This window comes from Acomys minous (assembly GCF_964271855.1).
Source record: "Acomys minous genome assembly, chromosome: 1".
NCBI lineage: Eukaryota > Metazoa > Chordata > Mammalia > Rodentia > Muridae > Acomys > Acomys minous.
The window spans coordinates 173,117,140-173,138,995 of NC_140483.1; the positions used below are offsets into that span (position 1 = coordinate 173,117,140).

At 45.9% G+C, this 21,856-nt stretch overlaps 1 protein-coding gene across 6 annotated transcripts in view; it reads right to left on the reverse strand.

Annotated features, from left to right (window-relative positions):
- TTC39B (tetratricopeptide repeat domain 39B) overlaps positions 1 to 21,856 on the reverse strand; it is a 101,459-nt gene that overhangs the window by 59,604 nt on the left and 19,999 nt on the right. For 2 of the 6 annotated variants that reach the window (XM_084777714.1, XM_084777713.1), the window contains exon 2: positions 17,137 to 17,171. In XM_084777714.1, the coding sequence (XP_084633840.1) occupies positions 17,137 to 17,171 (35 nt within the window). Of the gene's footprint in view, positions 1 to 7,173; positions 7,414 to 17,136; positions 17,172 to 21,856 lie in introns of those variants that run through there. The other 4 variants (XM_084777718.1, XM_084777715.1, XM_084777719.1 and 1 more) reach the window with 2 other exon arrangements.

The following is a 21,856-nucleotide window of genomic DNA, read 5'->3' on the forward strand; positions in this document are numbered from 1 at the left end:
GACATTCTCCACAGTTGAGTGGAGAGTGGGATCTGACTTTCACACTAACTCTGGTGCCCCATATTTGACCACGTCCCCTGGATGGGGAGGCCTGGTGTCACCCAGAGGAAGGATAGCAGGCTACCAAGAAGAGACTTGATACCCTATGAGCATATACAGGGGAAGGAGGTCCCCCTCAGTCACAGTCATAGGGGAGGGGAGTAGGGGGAAAATGGGAGGGAGGGAAGAATGGGAGGATACAAGGAATGGGATAACAATTTAGATGTAATATGAATAAATTAATAAAATATATTAGAAAAATAAATAAACCAGAAGCAAAGATACATGGCTGGGGAAGATACAGCCTTCGCTACTCTCCACCTGGCCTATCAGCACTGCCATGAGAATCAGAAAACCCTCACTCCAGCTTTCCCTCTCCTTCTCACCCTGACTCTTTACAAGAAAATAAAATCGATAAAGCTACAGGGTGATTAGAACATAGTTGTTATATCCTGAAATAAGAAAATAATAGATATGAAAGTAAAGTGTTAATAACCGAGATACCCTTCCTCTGTGACTTACTACAAACCTCCTAGACCCAAACTAAAATTCTTAAGGTTATCGCTGAGACTTAGCTAGGCTGTGAGCCCTGTACCTGTATCCATCTTGTCCAAAGTTGCAGACCTGATCGTGCATTGTTTTCATAATCAGGAAAGGGAATGTTTGAGCTCAAATCACTAGAGAACCATTCAAGTATTAATTTAAGGAAATAAACTCTAAACACCCCATGCCTATCACGCACACAGCTCAAAATGGAGCTTAAAAATGGGCAAGCACAGCATAATGTATTGCTTTCAGCTCTTCCAGGTGAGGACAGGGTGCTTCTCTGCCGAATGTTTCTCCTGCATCAGTTCAGACCACTCAGAAATGGTGTGGGTTTGTTTGTTTGTTTGTTTTGTTTTGTTTTTTTCTAATTTGATCTTTTCTGTTTCCTCCATTATAATGTGCTTCATCACTATTTTAAGAATTAAACTAAAACAGTTTGTTTTTATCCTTTTGAACTGTTCTCAATTTTATTAATTTACCACTTCAATGTGGTTTCTTACTGTTGACTGCCTTTGCTGAAAATGAATTATGATTTATTCCCCTTTTACTGATGCTGGGGATTGGGCTGCACTACGCACTATACACTGAGCTATATCCTCAGGCTATAAATTCCAAGACAGGTTTCACTAAATTACCCAGTCAGGCCTTTGAATTCTCAGTCTTCTTCCAGCCTCAGCCTCCCAAGACCAGACTTCCCGAGGAGGTGGGCGGGGCACAGCTGAACCTACTCTTTACTGAAGGAAGTAGCCCTGGAGGGACAGTAAATAACGGTGCACTATCAACCTTAATTTGGAGGCCAGAACACCTTGTATACTGAGACTACATAAATGTCAGCAAGGTTTGAATTTGAGGCTGGCCCAGACTCTATAGAGAGACACTGTCTGAAAACACACAAAACAAAAATCCAAATGATAAATGCTGTATAAAAAAGCAATGATTTGGCATCCATAGAGATGGCTCAGCAGGTAAGAGTGCTCGACACACTGCATGACAACCTGAATTTGATCCCCGGAGCCCACGGAACAGTGGAAGGAGAGTACAGACTCCCGAAATGGTTCTCTGACCCACACATGCACTCACACACACACACACACACACACACACATGATAGTAAAATAATTTCAAAGAGAGATGTGACTTAGCAACATGGTGGTGAAATGCTGCTCACACCACTTAAGTCGTGTTAACAGAGACGGAACATCTAGGATGAGCAAAATGAAACAAGTCCTAAGTAACTGTCTCTTCCTGGGACACAAACATCTAGAAGAAGGGTGGTGTCTCAGCACCCAGCCCTGGGCTTTGCAAGTAGGAACCTTCAACTAACATTATGCTGACTGGATAAAGAAACCAGGGGACAAGTGAAGGGCGACACTACCCTCCCCTGAGCAGACCAGCCACCCAAGTCTACCCACCAACCTAACACACTCACTGTGTTTAGACCAACTATTGGAAATTCAGTCAAAACCCAACAGGCAAGGCTGGTTCCCAAGGACATAAAAGTTTTTAACGTCAGAGCAGCAAGAAGCACAGGAAAAAAAAAACCTGAGAAAACAAAAGCACATTAAAAAAAAACTTCAGTAACAAATTGAGGAAAACTCTTTAGGATCCAGGATCCTTGTGGGCCACCAACCAATATCAAGAGAAGGCGCTAAACCTCAGGATCAAAGCTGCATCCACTCATAAGCTCCAAAGGTACCTAGAGCTGCCACAGACACCGCCTCCACAGTCCCCCCAGCCACTGCCTCCACAGTCCCCCTCAGCCACCGCCCTCCACAGTCCCCCTCAGCCACCGCCCTCCACAGTCCCCCTCAGCCACACAGGCAGCCTGGCTGTGTGAAGGCTGCACAGCAGTGGCTACATGAGGGCTGCTCCCTACACTGCCTCAGCTTCTCCCTGGAAGGAGAAGGAGGTAGATTCAGCTGCGGAGTTTCAGTTCCCACTTCACCTGGCAGTCACCCTCCCTTGCCACCATCCTTCCTTCCAGAAGAGAGCACTGTGGGATGCGATCTCAAAGTCAACTTAGCTGCCAGCTCCGTGCTCCTGTTTTCTGTTTCAGCAAAGCAAGACCGTCTGAAAAGAGTACAAGTTCATTTCCACATAGAGCATAAACCCGTTCAGACCTGACTCACTTAGGGAACAGAAACTATTCCCCACGGGGTGTCGTTTTCCTCCCCCGAAGAAGCTGCAAACGCCCAAGAGCAGGAACCTAGACCTTCCCTACTCTGTCCTTACACAGTGCAAATCTAATTTCCTATGTTATTTGAAAAATCAAAAAGGGGGTGGCAGACTGGCCGATGTACACAGTTCCTGGTTTGTCTTCCAGGTCCTGTGGCTCATTCTTATAAGTTAAAGGCAAATTGAAGAAAAAATAATCACTCCTAGTAGTAAATTTCCTTCATCTCTGACTTGTCCTTTCTCACCAGAATACCTCAAAGACAGAGGAGGCCACAGTGTGCTGTGACACAACGCAAAACTGGATTGCCACCCCAGGTGCGTCAGCAATTTTGATGGTGGGCCTCAGCGAGAGCAGAGAAGAACGGGTTCAGTCTGCTGGGGGGGGGGGGGCAGGCTCCCACGAGGAGATGCACTTGCTCCACTTGTAAAGTCGCCTTTTAAACTGAGACATCACATAAATAAAGTTAAGAGGCTGCACACGGTGGGGATGCTATTAGGCCACTTGAGGTGAGGAGAACCAAGAGCTCCCCATTACACGGCCCAGGACGTTCCTGCCACTCAGCAGTTCCTGGGCAGAGACTGCGAAAAGCAGTGTTTGGCCAATGACCGTGTCCCTCCCAGCACAGAAGCAAATATTTGCACGGTGCACAGCAAATGCAGGCTTTCAGTGTGACAAGGTCTGGGAGAAGTTGTTTAGTCTTTAAAAAAAAAAACTCACAACTGCAACAAAGAATAACTAGACATCTTTAAGCAGCAATTGCAAAGATGTGTTTTCCTTTCATTCACCCCGTAATTCCGGAGAGAGAGAGAGAAAAAAAAAAGCAGCGGCCATCCAAAATCCATTTTCTCAGCCTATCTTGTGTCTCTGCCCTGTGACTTGTATTTCAGTTGTGGTGAGCGGTGATAAAGTAAACGCAGGAGTGGATTAGTGCAGAGATGCTGGTGGGTGAATTAGCGTGGAAAGAGGCATATAAATGCATGAGAAATTAAGCCCCAACATTCACTCTCCTAGCTTGTGATACAAAGATGGAATGGCTTCCGTAACCAGATGCTATTGCTTTAAGAGGTGAAGGGAGACCAGAGCTATTAAGGAGGTGAGCAGCAGGTAAATGTGTTATGTTACATCCTGGATAATTGAAAGGCTCAACAGCTGCCTGACTCTCCGTCTAAGAAGATAATGACCACAGCCCCAACCACAGGTGAAATTCAAGTCTTAGCCCCACGCTTTTCTCTTTCTAAAATGCAGCCACCTGAGATGATTCTACAAGCGTTCAATAGTGCACTAATCTAAAATAATCAGTAAAGAAATCCATTCGTGCCATGTGATTGGCACTAAGAGCTGTCCAGACCTGTGGGCTAATGAAATATCAAAAGAAGAGGAAACTGCACATGACACTCCCAGAAATCCACACGCCGAGCACTAGGTCTCCAGTAGAGCATTAGTCTGGAGAGGGGTCTCGAACACCCACAGGCCTGGCCTGTCCAACATGTTGACGGCTTCAGGGCAGAGGCAGTAAACACACGTGTGGACAAGTCTTAGGATGGACCCAGCAGTCAAGATTCAAAGAAGCTTTAAAAGAGCAAAGCCAGGAGGAAGCCTGGAAACACAAAGTGTTAACAGGTAAAGCAAGAGCTGCCTGCCTGCAGGGTGAGAGACAGCCTAGCCAAAGCTGCAGGGTTTGAGGTGTGTGACCAGCTGGACCCACCAAGGTGACTGACGTGTGGAGTGTGGTGTTAACAGAGGCCATAGGCTCCCAGGTTCTATGTTACAGTTCCCACCAAGAAGCAGCGTCACCATCTAAAAACTGGCAGGCAGGTCAAGGGAGCCAACCCTCGGCCCCATCACTACACTGCAGGAACTGACATCCCGCGGGGGTCTCTGGGAGCACTGCTAAGGGTGCCAGCTCTCGGGACTTGACAGACAGCAGTCTGAACGTAAAGCACAAGAAATGTTGGCTTCTCTCGCCTCCCGCTCCCATTCCTTTTCTCGAGTGAGCCTCTCCTATGTCTAGCAGTGGCCCGCCACTGAAGCTCAGCCTGTCCGCACCCAGGTTTCACCTTTCTAAAAGGAGCCGAGGATGTAAGCATATGTCAGGTAGAGGAACACAAGTGCAAATGATAAGATCTGGGCTTGGAGCCAAAGGAAACAAAAATTTCTATTCTTTTTCTTTTTTTTTTTTTTAACTTCTGTTATTTTTCATGGTGCATGATATCCAGAAACACATTAGAGTGTCTACCAGAAGAACTGTGGGACGTTTCCTCCACCCAACTTCCAGCTAAGAGACACAACGCAATCACCCCAAGGAGCACCAGTTTGCCAGCTTATAAGCCATGCCGTTACAGTCAGCACTCGGAATGACCCAGGGTCAATGGGTCCGACGTCATTGTAATCACGCTCTGAATGACCCTGAGCAATGGGTCTGAACTTTGTGTACCTCATTTTCCTCGTTTGTGATGTACAGTGACAGAACAGTTGCTATACTTTTAAGAAAGGAGACGAGGAGGAGGAGGAGGTGATGGCGGAGGCCTCGCCCTGAAAACATTTGAAGAAGGATCTAGTTCTATCATCTTCCCTAAGACAGGAAACGGTGGCACAGAATGGACATAACAACCAATTTCCCTCCCTTCCCCAGTGGACTAACCAAAGCAGAAACCAGTTCTTTCTAATGTAAAGCTACTTAACAGTGCCTATTACAGCTGACGTGCTGGTGCACGCCTTTAATCCCAGCACTCAGGAGGCAGAGGCAGGCGGATCTCTGTGAGTTGGAGGCCAGCCCAGCCTGGTCTACAGAGTGAGTCCAGGACAGCCAAGGCTATACAGAGAAACCCTGTCTCAAAAAACAAAAACAAAAACAAACAAGAAAGAAAACAGTGCCTATTGCATGTTGAACTAATAAAAATATTTCTAACATCCCCCTCCAGCTACGCACCAAAGGCTCCATGACTGGAGATCTGGGGCAGCACTAGTTTCAAGCATTTACGTGTCCCATATAAGGCTGCTCATAAAGTAGCCTGCAGTTATGTAGCTGAAGAGCTCACCACCACTCTAATGAAATAACTTGGTAATTAGTTTTTAACTGCCTCCTTTACCTGCTAAAAATATCTGTTCCAGGAGTTCCAAATACGTAAAGCTTTGCAACAAATGTGAATATTTCTGAATGAATGAATGAATGAATGTTCTTTTGTAAGCTTAAAAGCAGGGTGTCCTAAATTTAGCAAGCCTTCCTACTTAAATTCAAGTCACTGTACTTAGGTATGACAAAATGTTTAAAAATAAAAACAGCAGATGTTTGATCTCTAGGTGGCAGGGATTTTTTTTCTGTTTTAGAAAAATCTCTCATTTATTTTTACTCTGCAGGAAATCAACCAAATACCAGCACCCGAAAGTCTACACACACGTCAGCCTCAGTCAAGCATGTTCCATGTGCAAAGACGATGCTACCAGTTGGAGTTTAAAAGTATTCTGACCACCGACCTCTGACTGTATCACTTCTAGCAATCACTTTAATGTGGTTTTACGATACAGGGAGGATCCAACCGGTGGCCAACTGATATGAAATCAGTTCAAAAAGGCCAATCAAGAACACGTGAGGGTCAAAGGAAGAATCCAAAATCAACCTCTGTGCTAACCAAACGCTCAGGTGCATTCGCCAGTCCAGCAGAGAAGCAGCGCAGCCTCTGGTGAAGTGAGAAGGGAAAGTGGGACGCGATGACTCAGGACAGATGTCCTGAGTTCAGGATCTGCGTCACACACACACAGCTCAGCAGTGACTCCAATGCACAACCTAGAAAGGTCATGAAGCAGAGTTCGCTTTACACTCACTACCAGCTGCCACAGAGACTGGCTGAGGCCAGCACCACCCAGGAGGAGGTCTAGGATAACTGATGCGGCTGCTTCTCAATGAACAGCACTTTACTCATCATTAAGGTCTTAATTACCATAGCAAGAAAAAACAAAATGCTAGGAAGAAGGCAGCCAAGGACCGAAGGCAAACACAGACACCACAAGTGAACCCCCGCCTGCTGCCTTTGTTCCGCTGTGAGTCTCCGGGGAGCCCCAGGGCACACCTTGCAGCACCGGGTCAGCCAGCCGTGGCACCCAGGAAGACCACAGCCTCTGCAGCGCGGGCCGGGCATGCGGGCGGGCGGGCGCACAGACAGGGGCGTGCTGCTTTCTGCAATTACGGCACTCGCCCTCAGAAGATTCAAAAGGGGGAGGGGGCGTGGGAAGCCTCAGCAAGCAGACAGGAAGCCGCTAAGAGGACAATGTCATTTAACAAAACCTGCAGGTCTCTGGTGAAACTGAACTCTTTGATTTTTTTTTTCTCCAAAGCTTTCCTTTAACAAATCCTCACAGACTTAGAGAACCTTGCAATCACATCCCCCTGGAACCACTAAATAAATATAACATACTCACGGGCTCACGGCCACTGTAACTTCAGAGGAAAGAACACGGTTCCACTATGAAGATGTCCTTCCCTCTCTTCTGCAAGATCTTTTTAAAAGCCAACCCTAAGAGTCATTCCTCTATAAAAAACAACAGAAATCTTCAACATCTCCTTCATTTCCCGGGCTCCAAAAGAGACTTTTAATTGCCAGACCCCGACAGCCTCCCAAAGCACTGCAGGGTGAATTTAGACCTGTCAGCTTCAGTGGCAGCTACACTCGCTGCTGTGGAGGCTGCTTCCGCAGGAAGGGATGCTGGGAGATTTTTTTTTTCCCCAATCCCTGCTGCAGCCTAGTCCTAATCCATCACTGTTTAGTTATCCTACAGGAACAGGCAAGACAGGTACAGAGGGACTGGGTTTATAAAAACCACAGACCCCTCCAGTGAGCTTTACCTAACCTAGGCATTTCTCCATCTATGAAGGAATAACATGAATTACTTTCTTGTTTTAAGAAAACTGTAAGAACAGGTTGTTATTTCTAGGAGTGAGTTACATTTTCTATCCACGGACTTTCTTAAAACACACATGAGGGACATGGACTAAGGGAAAATCGGTTTCTCTAGCGTTTTCAGTGTAGCGGGTTATTTTAGTGACAAATATATATCATGACAGTCATATCATGTTTGCTGAAAAGGTCAATTTTAAATTGGCATTTAATAAATATTATTTCAAGTGGGCTTGAGTTTAGAGTTGTGGTTCGGTTGTTGCTGATGTCTCTTCTGTTCTGATTGTTGAGATGGAGCCCTACTCTGTAGCCCAGGCTAGCCTGGAACTCCCAATCCTTCTGCTTCCTCTTCCCATGTGTTACTAAGCCCAGCTCTTGAGGCAGATTTGGCTAAGACAGTACCAAAAACATCGTGTTTAAGAACTCCAGTCCAGAGACCCTAAATAAGCAAGCTTCAGAAGCTGGGCTGCGATGTCTCAGTCTGAGGAGCGAAGGCTCTCAGGAAGCCAGGCCTTCCGTGGCTTTGCTTCCCTCTAACGAGGCCTCCTGCTCCCAGTAGAACTTAGGGGACCCATTATTTTTTCTGATTATATTTTTTAAATTTTATTTTATTAATTTATTCGTATTACATCTCAATAGTCATCCCCTCCCTTGTATCCTCCCATTCCTCCCTCCCTCCCATTTTCCCCTTATTCCCCTCCCCTATGACTGTGACTGAGGGAGACCTCCTCCCCCTGTATATGCTCATAGGGTATCAAGTCTCTTCTTGGTAGCCTGCTATCCTTCCTCTGAGTGCCACCAGGCTTCCCCATCCAGGGGACATGGTCAAATATGAGGCACCACAGTACGTGTGAAAGTCAGACCCCACTCTCCATTTTTTCTGATTATAAAAGTGTAGCTGGATGTGGTGTCACACGGCTGCAACCCCAGAATGCGGGAAATGGAGGCAAGAGAATTAAGATTTTTAAGGGTAGTCTCAGCTACACGGTGAGTTCCAGGCCAATCTAGGCTACATAAGACTGTCTCAGGGAGAAAAAAAATGTTACTACAGACTTCCCAATACGCTCTTTAGTATTATAAGCCACCCAACCCACATGTGTTTGCACATTCACCCCAGGAGTGCTGACACTGAGGCTTGGTTGAAGGAGGATGTCAAGGAGGGTTTGAGGGAGATTGTCCCCCACAGGCTCAGTACTAAACACCTGGTCCCCAAGTGGTGGCACTGTATGGAAAGATTAGGAGCCATGCTGGAGGAAGTGGGTCACTGGGGTGGGCCTTGAGAGTTTACAGCCTGTCCCCACTTCTGGTTCACTCTCTTTGCTTTCTGCATGTGTTTGGAGATGTGATCAGGCAGCTTCCTGCTCCAGTTGGCGCACCTTTTACAGCACATGCACTTCCCCTGTGGAAGTGTGAGCCAAAACAGACTCTTCTCTAAGTTGCTGTAGTGTGAATTTTACCACCACAACCAAAAACAACCAAGGGAGACGGAACTTCCTAGAACCTGTATCCATATACAGCCAGCTTTGTTCCCCAAACTATAAACGCCCTATGAAGTAGAGGATGAGCTCCACTGATGTCTGCTAAGCCTAGTGTCTTATAAATTCATAAAATTAGCCTGGCGGTGGTGGCGCACGCCTTTAATCCCAGCACTCGGGAGGCAGAGGCAGGTGGATCGCTGTGAGTTCGAGGCCAGCCTGGTCTACAAACCAAGTCCAGGACAGTCAAGGCGACACAAATTCATAAAATTAGTAGTGGGAGAAGACTAGGTGGTATAGGAGGAAGAGCAGGAGGAAGAGGAGCAGAAGGAGGAAGAGGAGACAATGTGCCATCTCACAAAGTAAGCATTTTCTTACCCATGGCCTGATGGGGTCAATCTCAGAAACGGGGGAACATGCAAAATTAAGTTCTCTTGTTTGTTAAGTTTAGAAGAACATTTTTTCTATTTATGAAAACTTTTTTTTTCATTTTAGAACCATTATGAAGCTACACTAAAATAATCAAAATGTCTCACATCTCCAGTGGTATAATGAGTCAATAAAAACAGAGGTGCTTTCTCAGTATATATGACACATTGATTAGCATTCATTTGTGAAACTTTTTTATATCTAAGTTAACAAAATACTTTCAAATCAATTATTTTATAGGTTAAAGGCATATATTACAAAATAGTTCTTACATGGAATTATGCGAGAGCATCATATACTGTTTTAGTTCTAAGTTATAAATTTAGGATCAAGCCAGGCACGGTGGCACGCCTCTGTAATCCCAGCACTCAGGAGGCAGAAGCAGGAGGATCTCTGTGAGTTTGAGGCCAGCCTGGTCTACAAAGTGAGTCCAGGACAGTCAAGGCTACACAAAAAAAAAAAAAAAAGAAGGAGAAGGAGGAGATGGTAGAGGTAGAGGAGAAGATGAAGAATATGAAGAAGAAGAAGAAGAAGAAGAAGAAGAAGAAGAGGAGGAGAAGGAGGAGGAGGAGGAGGAGGAGGAGGAGGAGGAGATCTATCTGTAAAAAATACCACCTCAACAGGGCTCATTTAAAGCATAGATGTTGCTTCAAACACCTAAGAAAGGAATTAACTCCCTTCCAGAAATGACCCAAATCATACATTCTTCTGGACTTACTTCTTTTAGATTGGACCACAATTCTTAAATGCCAAACAACCCCTTAAGTCAGTGGGAGAGCTGATGTGCGAAACAGTTAATTACACAAAAGCAAAGGTAAGGCTGCCAAAGCAGACAGAAACGAAAATCTTCTACCTGAAATGTCTGTAGGGCACAACCCTGAAGAGCGCCTATCAGAGCTGCAGGTGCACGTAGTCAGAACATTCTGATTACAGGTAAAAGAAGACCCCCTTGCTGCCTTAAACACTTCCATTCTGGACAACAAAAATAAAATAAATAGCATGGAAATTACTTTGCACAACAATGAAAGTCATATAAGTCCCCTAACGCCTCTTCAGCCTCCATCGACTGTGAGTCCTTCTAATTCCTTACTGGTTATGAAATGTGTATGATAAATAATATTAAACTACACACATAAGATGATGCTTAGCCAAGTATCTCTAAGTCGTTAAGGAGTTCTACATGTGTTGTTCTATAGGCATAGTGAGAGAAGAAGGCAGACATAGGATGAGCTAGAGAGATGGTGGCTAATTTTCAAAGCATCTGCTTTTAGATGTTTTAGTAGTCATTTTAAGTGACTATTTTATCGAAGGTAGAAAGGGAATGAAGAGCCGGGGAAAGACAGCGAGAAGACAGGAGAAGTTGAAAGGCAATGAGCTCATCTTAACACTTAAGAATTAATAGGCCATTTACATAAAGCTCAAATAAAAACCAAGTCAGCCAATGGCTGGGAAATGGCACAAATGATACCTTAGCACTCGACACTACGGAATTATCTATGAGGGCAGACAAACATAGCCAGCCAAAAACCATCATTTTGTGAAAAGTATACATTTTTAAAGACCACGTTAGTCGTTCTTGGTAAGTGCCCCGTGCTGGCAGGATTGCCATCTTACATGGCCTCCGTGTGTCTGTGCTCCATGGGTGTGGCTGGCACCCTCAGGAGCCAGAGGGGCTGTTAGAGCACCTGGCACTGGAGTCACTGATGGTTACGAGTGCTGTGTCGATGCTGGGAAGCAAACCCAGGCCCTCTGGAAAAGCAGTTTACTCTTTTAACCATTTAACCATCTCTTGACTGGATTTTTTTTTTAATATAGCACAAATCCTTACAGTATTCTTTGAGTACACTTCCTCAAGAATGCATGCTTTAGCCTGAATATGTGTGGACTTCCAAAATTCCTATGCAGAGTCTAATCCCCAGGTGCCAGGGTAGGAGGCAGGGCTTCTGGAGGGCAATTAGCTCAGAAGGACTCCACTCTAGCGCTCTTACGAAAGAAAGTGCATTTGATGGGTTTGCCTCCTCTACCATGTAAATAAAGACAAAGAGACAGGCTTTTGCTCCTCGCTTGGAACCACAAGGTAACTCAAGACACCGTGAAGCCCTGGCAGCATGTGCTGCCTTTACTTCCGGTCACTGCTCTCCTCTGCAGTGACATGGTCATCACTGAAAGAGTGTCTGATGAACCAAGCCAATATGAAAAAGATAACTATTTTCTAACAATTATTTGCCAACATTTACCATTACGGCCTTAAACCGTTCAAACTAAATGGGATGGGGTGGGGTGGGATGGGGTGGGGTGGGGTGGGGTGGGGTGGGGTGGGGTGGGGTGGGGTGGGATGGGTGGGGTGGGGTGGGGTGGGGTGGGGTGGGGTGGGGTGGGATGGGATGGGGTGGGATGGGATGGGGTGGGGTGGGGTGGGGTGGGATGGGATGGGGTGGGGTGGGATGGGGTGGGATAGGGTGGGATGGGGTGGGGTGGGGTGGGGTGGGATGGGATGGGATGGGGTGGGATGGGATGGGAATGGGTGGGATGGGGTGGGGTGGGGTGGGATGGGATGGGATGGGATGGGATGGGAATGGGTGGGATGGGGTGGGGTGGGGTGGGATGGGGTGGGGTGGGGTGGGGTGGGATGGGATGGGGTGGGGTGGGATGGGATGGGATGGGGTGGGGTGGGGTGGGGAGGGATGGGATGGGATGGGGTGGGGTGGGGTGGGGTGGGTGGGGTGGGGGGGTGGGATGGGATGGGATGGGGTGGGATGGGTGGGGTGGGGTGGGGTGGGGTGGGGTGGGATGGGTGGGGTGGGGGGTGGGATGGGATGGGATGGGGTGGGATGGGTGGGGTGGGGTGGGGTGGGGTGGGGTGGGATGGGTGGGGTGGGGTGGGGTGGGGTGGGATGGGATGGGGTGGGATGGGATGGGGTGGGGTGGGGTGGGGTGGGATGGGATGGGGTGGGATGGGATGGGGTGGGGTGGGGTGGGGTGGGGTGGGGTGGGGTGGGATGGGATGGGATGGGGTGGGATGGGGTGGGATAGGGTGGGATGGGGTGGGATGGGATGGGATGGGGTGGGATGGGATGGGAATGGGTGGGATGGGGTGGGGTGGGGTGGGATGGGATGGGATGGGATGGGATGGGAATGGGTGGGATGGGGTGGGGTGGGGTGGGGTGGGATGGGATGGGGTGGGGTGGGGTGGGATGGGATGGGATGGGGTGGGGTGGGGTGGGGTGGGGTGGGGTGGGGTGGGGTGGGATAGGGTGGGATGGGGTGGGGTGGGGTGGGGTGGGATGGGATGGGATGGGGTGGGATGGGATGGGATGGGGTGGGATGGGATGGGAATGGGTGGGATGGGGTGGGGTGGGGTGGGATGGGATGGGATGGGATGGGATGGGAATGGGTGGGATGGGGTGGGGTGGGGTGGGATGGGGTGGGGTGGGGTGGGGTGGGATGGGATGGGGTGGGGTGGGGTGGGATGGGATGGGATGGGGTGGGGTGGGGTGGGGTGGGGTGGGGTGGGGTGGGGTGGGATGGGATGGGGTGGGGTGGGGTGGGGTGGGGTGGGGTGGGATGGGATGGGATGGGATGGGGCTCTATGTTATTCCATACTAATCTACAACTTATGGTTGAAAAGAACAAGTGTATCCAGCACTTTGGAGGCAGAAGTAGGCCGATCTCTGTGCGTTCGAGGCCAGTCTGGTCTACAAAGGGAGCTCAGGACAGCCAGGACTGTTACACAGAGAAACCCTGTCTTGAAAAACCAAAATTTTTAACATTTTATTATAAAATGAACAGGTGTGTGAAAGGAAAGATGTCCACAAAATAGTTTTATTTCCACTGTAAGCTTCTAACTGCCTATTTCACCTCCTCCAGTATGGGAAGTCCTCAGAACTCTTGCACATCCACACATCCATCACCTGTTCACATGTCCTCCAGGGCCCATTAAACACCTAAAAACTCCTACTTTGAGATTAACTCAAAATTTTTCCCCCAAGACAGGGTTTCTCTGTGAAGCTCTAGATGTCTTGAAACTCACAGAGCTCTGCCTGCCTCTGCCTCCCAAGAGTTGGGATTAAAGGCATCACTACCACCACACTGCTAATTCAAACTTTTAATAGGTTCTATGGCCTGAGAAGCCACTGCTGAGAACACATTAACCCAAAGACTGTTCTAACAGTCTTTGAACATAAATATAATATGTCCTCCAGACTCCTTGTAACTACCATGAAAAGAAAAAGTGGATTAACCAATTTTTGAGGAGTTGTTTTTTGTTGTTTTGCTTTCTTCTTTTTTCGAGACAGGGTTTCTCTGTGTAGCCTTGGCTGTCCTGGACTTGCTTTGTAGACCAGGCTGGCCTTAAACTCACAGCAATCCACCTGCCTCTGCCTCCCTGAGTGCTGAGATTAAAGATGTGCGCCACCACACCTGGTCAATTTTTTGGTCTTTATCCACAACCATCTCTCTAGCCCCAAAGACTTTTCTCCAAGTCAGGTTCTCACACAGCCTAGGCTAGCCTCAAGCTTCCTTTGTGTCCGAGGATGATCTTGAACTTAATCCACTTAGGTACTGAAATTACAAGTTTGTACCACCACACCTGTCTACTGACTATGAGGAGATAGCTCAAGGCTTTACATAGCCTCAGCACACTTTGTGTCGCACATTCCTAGACCAAAGCATTTTATGTGCTCTTCCCATGCCGTGTCAAAGTGATTTGTGAACGAACTATTTCATGTACCACTATAAACAGTATGTACAATCACTGGGAAAGAATAGCCTGTCATGAGTACACAAAGGAACACATGCCAGCATCAAATGGCTCAACCAAGAAACAGATTCCTACATGAGAGTGAGTAGAGAGCTGTGTGTAATACATGTGGTAGTCTCAATACATGAGATGGACTGAGCTGACCATATCTCCCTAAGAGCTTGACTCCTAATGTACACAAGTCACAAAACTCATAAACAATTTACATTTCTTTAAAGGATACACTCCATATGCCTCTACTTTTCATCAGGCAAGCCAAGACTACAGAGTGAGGTCTTCTCAAAAAAACCATCATCATCATCATCATCATCATCATCATCATCATCATCATCATCATCATAATAGTAATAAGCCTAAGGAGAAATGCTGACTAAATGTACCATAATATGATGGTTGGCATGACAAGAGAAAAGGGGACACTAAGTAAAATCTAAGAAATAAGAACAATGAACAGACGATAGTAACTAAAAATGATCAGTATTGGCTTTCTGTTACTGTAACAAATGGTGGAAATCTGTCAACTTAAAATAAGGAAAGGTTAGCCAGGTGCAGTGGTGCACACCTATAATCCCAGCACTCAGGAGACAGAGGCAGGTAGATCACTGTGAGTTCAAGACCAGCCTGGTCTACAAAGTGAGTCCAGGACAGCCAAGGCTACACAGAGAAACCCTGTCTCAAAAAAAGAAAAACAAACAACAACAACAACAACAAACAAACAAACAAAAAAGCACCTAAAAATAAGTTAATAATAATAAGGAAAGGTTTGTTTGGGCTCACACTTTGGAGGCTTACTTCACAGCTGGTTGGCCTCATTGCTTCGGGGTCTGTGGCAAGGCAATACATCTTGGTAGAGGTACAAGACAAAGGACAGCCATTCACTTGTGGCAGCCAGGAGGCAAAAAGGGAAGGGGAAGTGAGGGGAACCATAATTTCCTCCATTAGCATGCCCCATGTCTTAAAATTTCCCAGTCCTTTGCAAGAGCAGCAGGCTGAGGACAGAGCCCACAACATGAGCCATGTAGGGGACGTGCCAGATCCGAATTCTAGCACAGCCCATGTTGACGCAGTGTGGCAAATGTAACGTGCTAGTTGATAAATGAATAATGAGGAAGTCAGCACAGGGTGCATGGGAGCTCTCTGTGCACTTTTCACGATCCTCACTATGACTGAAGTGGTTGGTTTGTTTGATTTTTAGTCTCATAGCCAATCAACAATAAAAACATTAAAAATGGTGGACAAAATAAAAATTCTAACATAAAAGTATTGAGTACACTATAGCAAATGAAGGATTAGGATGTATATAATTTAAAGTTCTTATAAATAAGAACACAAGTGAAGACCAGGCTAGGCGCACTTACCTGCAATCCTCACACTAGTCTAGAGGCTGAGACAGGGAGATAAAGCGTTAGAGGCCCTGTCTTTAAACAATAACAGCAAAAGTAAACAGATTCAAAGAAGTTATACAAATGTCTTATAATTTAAAAAAAAGAGAGAACTAAAATGCTTTAAGCACTAAAACAGTATCATTTAAGAGGTGTATAATAGCTAATCTTATTGGCTTAGCACAGGCTATCGTTATTTAAAAGGAAGAACTGAGAATATGCCTCCATAATATTGGGCTGTAGGTCGGCCTGTAGAGCATTTTCTTAATTAGTAATTGATGGGAGAAGGCCCAGGCCACTATAGGTGGGGCCATCCCTGGACTGTTGGTCCTAGGCTAAGCTAGCCATGGGGACTGACCCAGTAAGCAGTACCCTCCCACGGCCTCGGTGGCAGCTCCTGCCTCAAGGTTCCTGACCTGTTTGAGTTCCTGTCTTGACTTCCCTGAAGTGATGGACTCTTACCTGGAAGTATAAGCTGAAATAAATCCTTTCTTCTCCAAGTTGCTTTGGTCATGTTGTTTTATGACAGTAGTCACCCTAACTAGGACAGAAGGTGACGATTCTTCAGATCATACTCTGGGGTGGTAACCCTGAATCCTACGTCACTCCCACAGGACTGGTACCCACATAAACGGAGGACACGCTTTTGAAAGTTCCAGGACTTGAGAAGTGTCTCTGTGTAGCTCTGTTCATCCTGGAACTCACTCTGTAGATCAGGCTGGCCTTAAACTCAGAGATCTACCTGCCTCTGCCTCCCAAGTGCTGGGATTAAAAGTGTGTACCACCACTACCTGGCTAAAAAATAATAGTAAGTTTTAAAACTAGTAACAGCTTAAATGTCTAACAATAGAGAGGTAGCTAACTACAGTATTCTACTTGATCTAGTATTATTTAATCATTTTAAAACACATTACAAAAACAACCCAGGCTTAAACATGTAGTTAAAATTACATATTAGCCAAAAGCAACACTCTATAATAAATCTAATTGTGTAAACAATAAGGACAAATGTTTAGAACATTAGCTATAAACAAAAATCTGCTAGAAAGCATTCTTTTACTTAGCAATGCAAGAAGTAACATAGAGTTGGGAATGTTAAGTAGATCCTTACATGGAATCACATCCTAATCTCTTTTGTTGGTGACTTCTTCCAGACAGCGGCCACTACTCTCAAAAAACTGAGAAGGAAATACTGACATTTTATACACAAGGACCACCAATTTCTCACTACGATACACTTTTTTGTTCTTTGCTTCTATGTTTCAAGACAGGGTTTCTCTGTGTAGCCCTTGGCTGTCCTGGAACTTGTTCTGTAGACCAGGCTGGTCTCAAACTCCCAAGATCTCTGTGCCTCTGCCTCCCAAGTGTCGGAAATAAAGGGGCGTGAGCAACCACCACCTGGCTTCACTTTTTTTTTTTAAATTATATTATTACTTACCTAGTGATGGTCTCCAAGGCATCTTCAAAGATGTCCTGGAAAGAAGTAAAAAATACAGTGAGTTTCTCAAAAATGAAGAATTTCAAATGTGAAAAGAAGTGCGTCTGCATGGGGAGTGGGGCAGGAGAAGGATGAACAGGCGTGGGGCAACAACTCCTAGTGGAATCCCATCAACAGAAACCACTGAGAATTTGAATGAGATTTCTTACTTTCTGCTTTTACTGTCACCGAGACTGGTAAAAATACTCAGCCACAGTCAAAAGTCTCCTGATTCAAGAGTGTGGCTTCTTTCGTACAGTTGCTTGTACTCCTCGGTTCCACTCACCCCAAATGTAGAACATTCCATGAGTAACAAGAAGACATGCCCAAAACAGTCTTCACTTTCTCCATGAGTAGCCATGTTAGCTTCCTCAGGCCTTCATCTCAGACCCACCTGCCAATCCCCTGATCCTGAGCTAGGCTTCTCACTACCACCAGGCTTGGCTGCATGCCAGTAGCCTGCTCAAAAGCATCAACATGCTCTGTCCTGGTTATAGTTGCTATCATTGTGATGAGACTTGGGGAGGAAAGGATTTATTTATTTGGTTTACACTTCTAACATCACTGTTCAACACTGAAGGAAGTCAGGACAGGAACTCAAGCAGGGTAGGAACCTGGAGGCAGGAGCTGATATGGAGGCCCTGGAGGGGTGCTGCTTATCAACTTACTCACTGTGGCTTGCTCAGCCTGCTTTCCCATAGAACCCAAGACCACATGGGCTGGGATGGCACCACCCACAATGGACCAGGCCCTCCCCCATTACTAAGTAAGAGTATGTTCCACAGGCTTGCCTACAGCACAGTACTGCGGGTGCAGATCTTTCTTCTCTGCCCCTCTAACAAGCAGTGCTCAGTTCTGTCTCCCTCCCATGTATCTCGAGGGCTCAGGGCTGACTCTCAGCTCAGAAAGTCATTTCCTCAAGGTTACGTCTTTAATCACACTAACTAAAATTACCAAGAATAGCAACTTATAATTTGTCATCATCTGACTTATTTCATCCACGATACTTATAATCTATAATCATCTTCCTTGTTCACTTGGCAAATAACTATTTATAAGAAAGAGAAAATAGCACAATTGCACTCCTTGGCATTTAAAACACTGTGGGAAAGCAGGAAGCACCACAACTGCCTGCCTTAAAGTCAGAAACACCAGGGACAGGTGAGTGGTGGGGTGCGACCCCAACTAAGCTTACAGTGAAAGCTTCATAACCTGAGTTCAATCCCCAGAAACCACAAAAGGCAGAGAAGGAGAGAAAAAACTAAAGTTGTTCTCTGACACCGTGCCCCGGCAAATGTCCCTTCGCGGTGGCTCCACTCATACACACTCGACACAGTAATAACAGAGGTAGAGGTGGTGGGCCTTGTTGAGGTCTTTTGAGAGAAGGCCACAGAGAGATGGCTATAGAGATGGCTCTGCCGTTAAGAGCACTGTCTACTCTTCCTGAAGTCCTGAGTTCAATTCCCGGCAACCACATGGTGGCTCACCATCATCTATTATGTGATCTGATGCCCTCTTCGGACTTGCAGGTGTACGTGCAGATAGAGCACTCATATACATAAGTTAAATAAATAAATCTGAGAGAGAGGGGGGGCAACTTCCTCTAGGTAAAGCACACTATGTTTTGTTTTGTTTTCATGCTCTTTAATCAGCTCTGTTTTGTGACTTTTGGTCAAAAGAATGGAACCTGAATTGTATCTCTAGCCCTGAACAGTGACATGCTATTCTTTTTTTTTTTTTTTTGACACGATATTCTAAACTGCCCAAAATATTATAAGATCACTCCCTTCCCTTTAAGGGTTAATCCATGTGGGCCTGTCAATCACTTGGACAAGGAAAAACCCTTCGGGAAGTCTGTGCATTACCTGAAAGATATTAAAAGATAAGTGTGAGGCTGCAGAGATGCCCAGCTGCCTGGGTTTGGGTCTCAGCATCTACTTCAGGACGCTTACAAGCACCTGTAACCCTAGCTCCAAGGCTCCAACGCTCTTTTTGAGACTTTGTGGGCACCTTGAACCCATGTGCACACACACAGAGATATACATAAATGAAAATAAATCTTTTCTTTAAAAAAAATTTTTTTTGATGGGAGTAGCAACAGTCCCCTCAGTGAGATATGCACTTTCCCAGCCAGGAGCACCATCTGGATACAGCTGCAGGGGACCTCAGCTGCAGCAGACCCGCACTGCTCGCTTGCTAAGCCTGCCTGAGGCTCCAAGTCCTAACTCACAATCATGGCTTTTTCTTTCCCTCTCCTTTCCAGATACCAGCCAAAGTCCTAAATCAGCTTGACTGATGCCCTGAGCATCTCCTCTCAATAAACACACCAAATTCTATTAAACTGCTTTCAAACTTTAATTTGAAAGCATTAATGAGCCTGCCAGCTTCTCTGACCTGAAAAGACTTGACTTTCTCCTTACCCACCCTGGCCTGGCAGCTTGCCAGTCCTGTTTTTTGTTGTTTCTTTGGCTGTTTGTTTTCCCTCTTCAACGTTGGTGTCTGAGTCATTTTAAATTCTATTATCTAATGTAAGAACATTATTATATAAGTGTGTTCCAGGCCAGCCAATAGCAAAATTCTATGCTTCCCCCTCCCCCCAAAAAAATGGAAAGAAAATAAATGAAAGGAAGTCCTTGGTAAACCTGAAGCGAACCACAGAGCTCTTCATCAAAGCCTCCAGACCCCCATCTGTCACAGCTCCTAGCTCTGGCAGTGGAGAAAATGCCACCTTCTCAAGGTTTCAAAGGCTACAGCCTCAACTCTCAACTAGAGCAGACTAAAAGGAAGAAAAGCAGGCAGCACAGTGGAGCCTCTGACCCACAGGTCTTCAAATCTGACGTTTATTAGGGGGAAAATATTGAAACCTTTCAGCTAAGAGAAACAGGCTTCGGAAAAAATTTCAGTCACGTGTGGTGGCAGACGCTTCTAATCTCAGCATGAAAGAGAATGAAGCAGGAAGACTGAAGATCAAGAACTAAGTAAGCAGCAAGGCCCTATCTCAAAACACGAAAATGTTCTTTACAACAAAATGCTAAGCACGCAATAGCAGCATCACCTACCTGAAGACAAAGCGTGGCTTGGACGGCTTTGTAACTGAATGCACACACTCTGCAAAGGTCACGTTACAACGCCCTGCTGTCTAGCTACTCTCCAGAAAGGCCCTCTTAGTACCTCTGTAAGTAAGTTCTTAGTACCTCTGTAAGTTCTTAGTACCTCTGTAAGTTCTCTGGGGTTGGTTTGATTTTGAGACCAAGTTTCACCCTAGCTGACCTAAAATTTACTGTGTAAACCAGGCTGGCCTCCAACTCAGAAATTAAAAGCTACTATGTCGGGCCGGGCGTGGTGGCGCACGCCTTTAATCCCAGCACTCGGGAGGCAGAGGCAGGTGGATCGCTGTGAGTTCGAGGCCAGCCTGGTCCACAAAGAGAGAAAGAGAGTCCAGGACAGCCAAGGCTACACAGAGAAACCCTGTCTCGAAAAACCAAAAAAAAAAAAAACAGGCTACTATGTCTGGCTTCTTTTTTTCTTCTTCAGACAACCTTTGACTGAATTTAGTACAGATTTGGAACACTGGAGCTCAACGGATCTGCCCACCAGGCCCACCCCTTCAGCCTCCTAAGTGCTAAGCCTTTTGATGCTTAAAGCTTCATTTTTACAAATAACATAATAAAATAAGTTTTTTAAATCGCAAATATGATAGTAAAAGTCTAGTACAAAGTCATTCCGATGGAAATGATGAGAGTAGTCACTTTCTACAAATACAGAAACTATAGCCAGGCATTGCAGCACATGCGTTTAATCCCAGCACTTGGGAGGCAGAGCCAGTTGGATCTTCATAAGTTCAAGACCAGCCTGATCTACACAGAGAGGACAGCCAGCCTCTGTATAGAGAACCTGTCTCAAAAAAGCTTTACCAAGAAAAAAAAAAAAGATTATTTTAAAAAATCAAGTAGGGGTAACAAATTAGATGAAATCTGAATAAATTACTCAAATAAAAAAAATTTTAAGTGATAAAATTATATTTTTAAATGTATAAAAATAAAATATATAAAAGATGATATTATTTTTGTTTGGTTTGGTTTTATTTGGTTTGGTTTTTTGAGACAGGGTTTCTCTGTGTAGCCTTGGCTGTCCTGGACACGCTTTGTAGACCAGGCTGGCCTCGAACTCACAGCGATCCACCTGCCTCTGTCTCCCAAGTGCTGGGATTAAAGGCATGCACCACCACCGCCTGGCAAAAGATGATACTATTAAGAAATACACAATAAATTTAGTGGTGGAGATGTAAAAATAAATAAATAAATAAAAATAATCAAATAAATGTGTCCACATTTCCTAGGCAGCTGCTTCATTTTGGTTATGTTTGGGTGATTCGGTCATCTACTAAAGCGGCCCAGACATGACTCGCACACGTCGTCATGAGCTCCCTTCACACATGCAGAGCCCGTGCGGCCCTGTCAACAGCATGGAGCTGGCACTTCACCCACGAAGAAGGGGAATGGCGCTAACATGCAGAAGAGCCTTGAGCTTAACTGTTCCTGTCAGGAGCACGGAAGAAATGTGCAAAGGCAACTGAATAGGACACTTGATGATGGTATAAAATGGCTCTTCTAGAGTGGCGTGGAGGTCCTACTGAGCCTGGAGGAAGCTGTGGGTCAAGTGCACCCCACTGCACGATGGT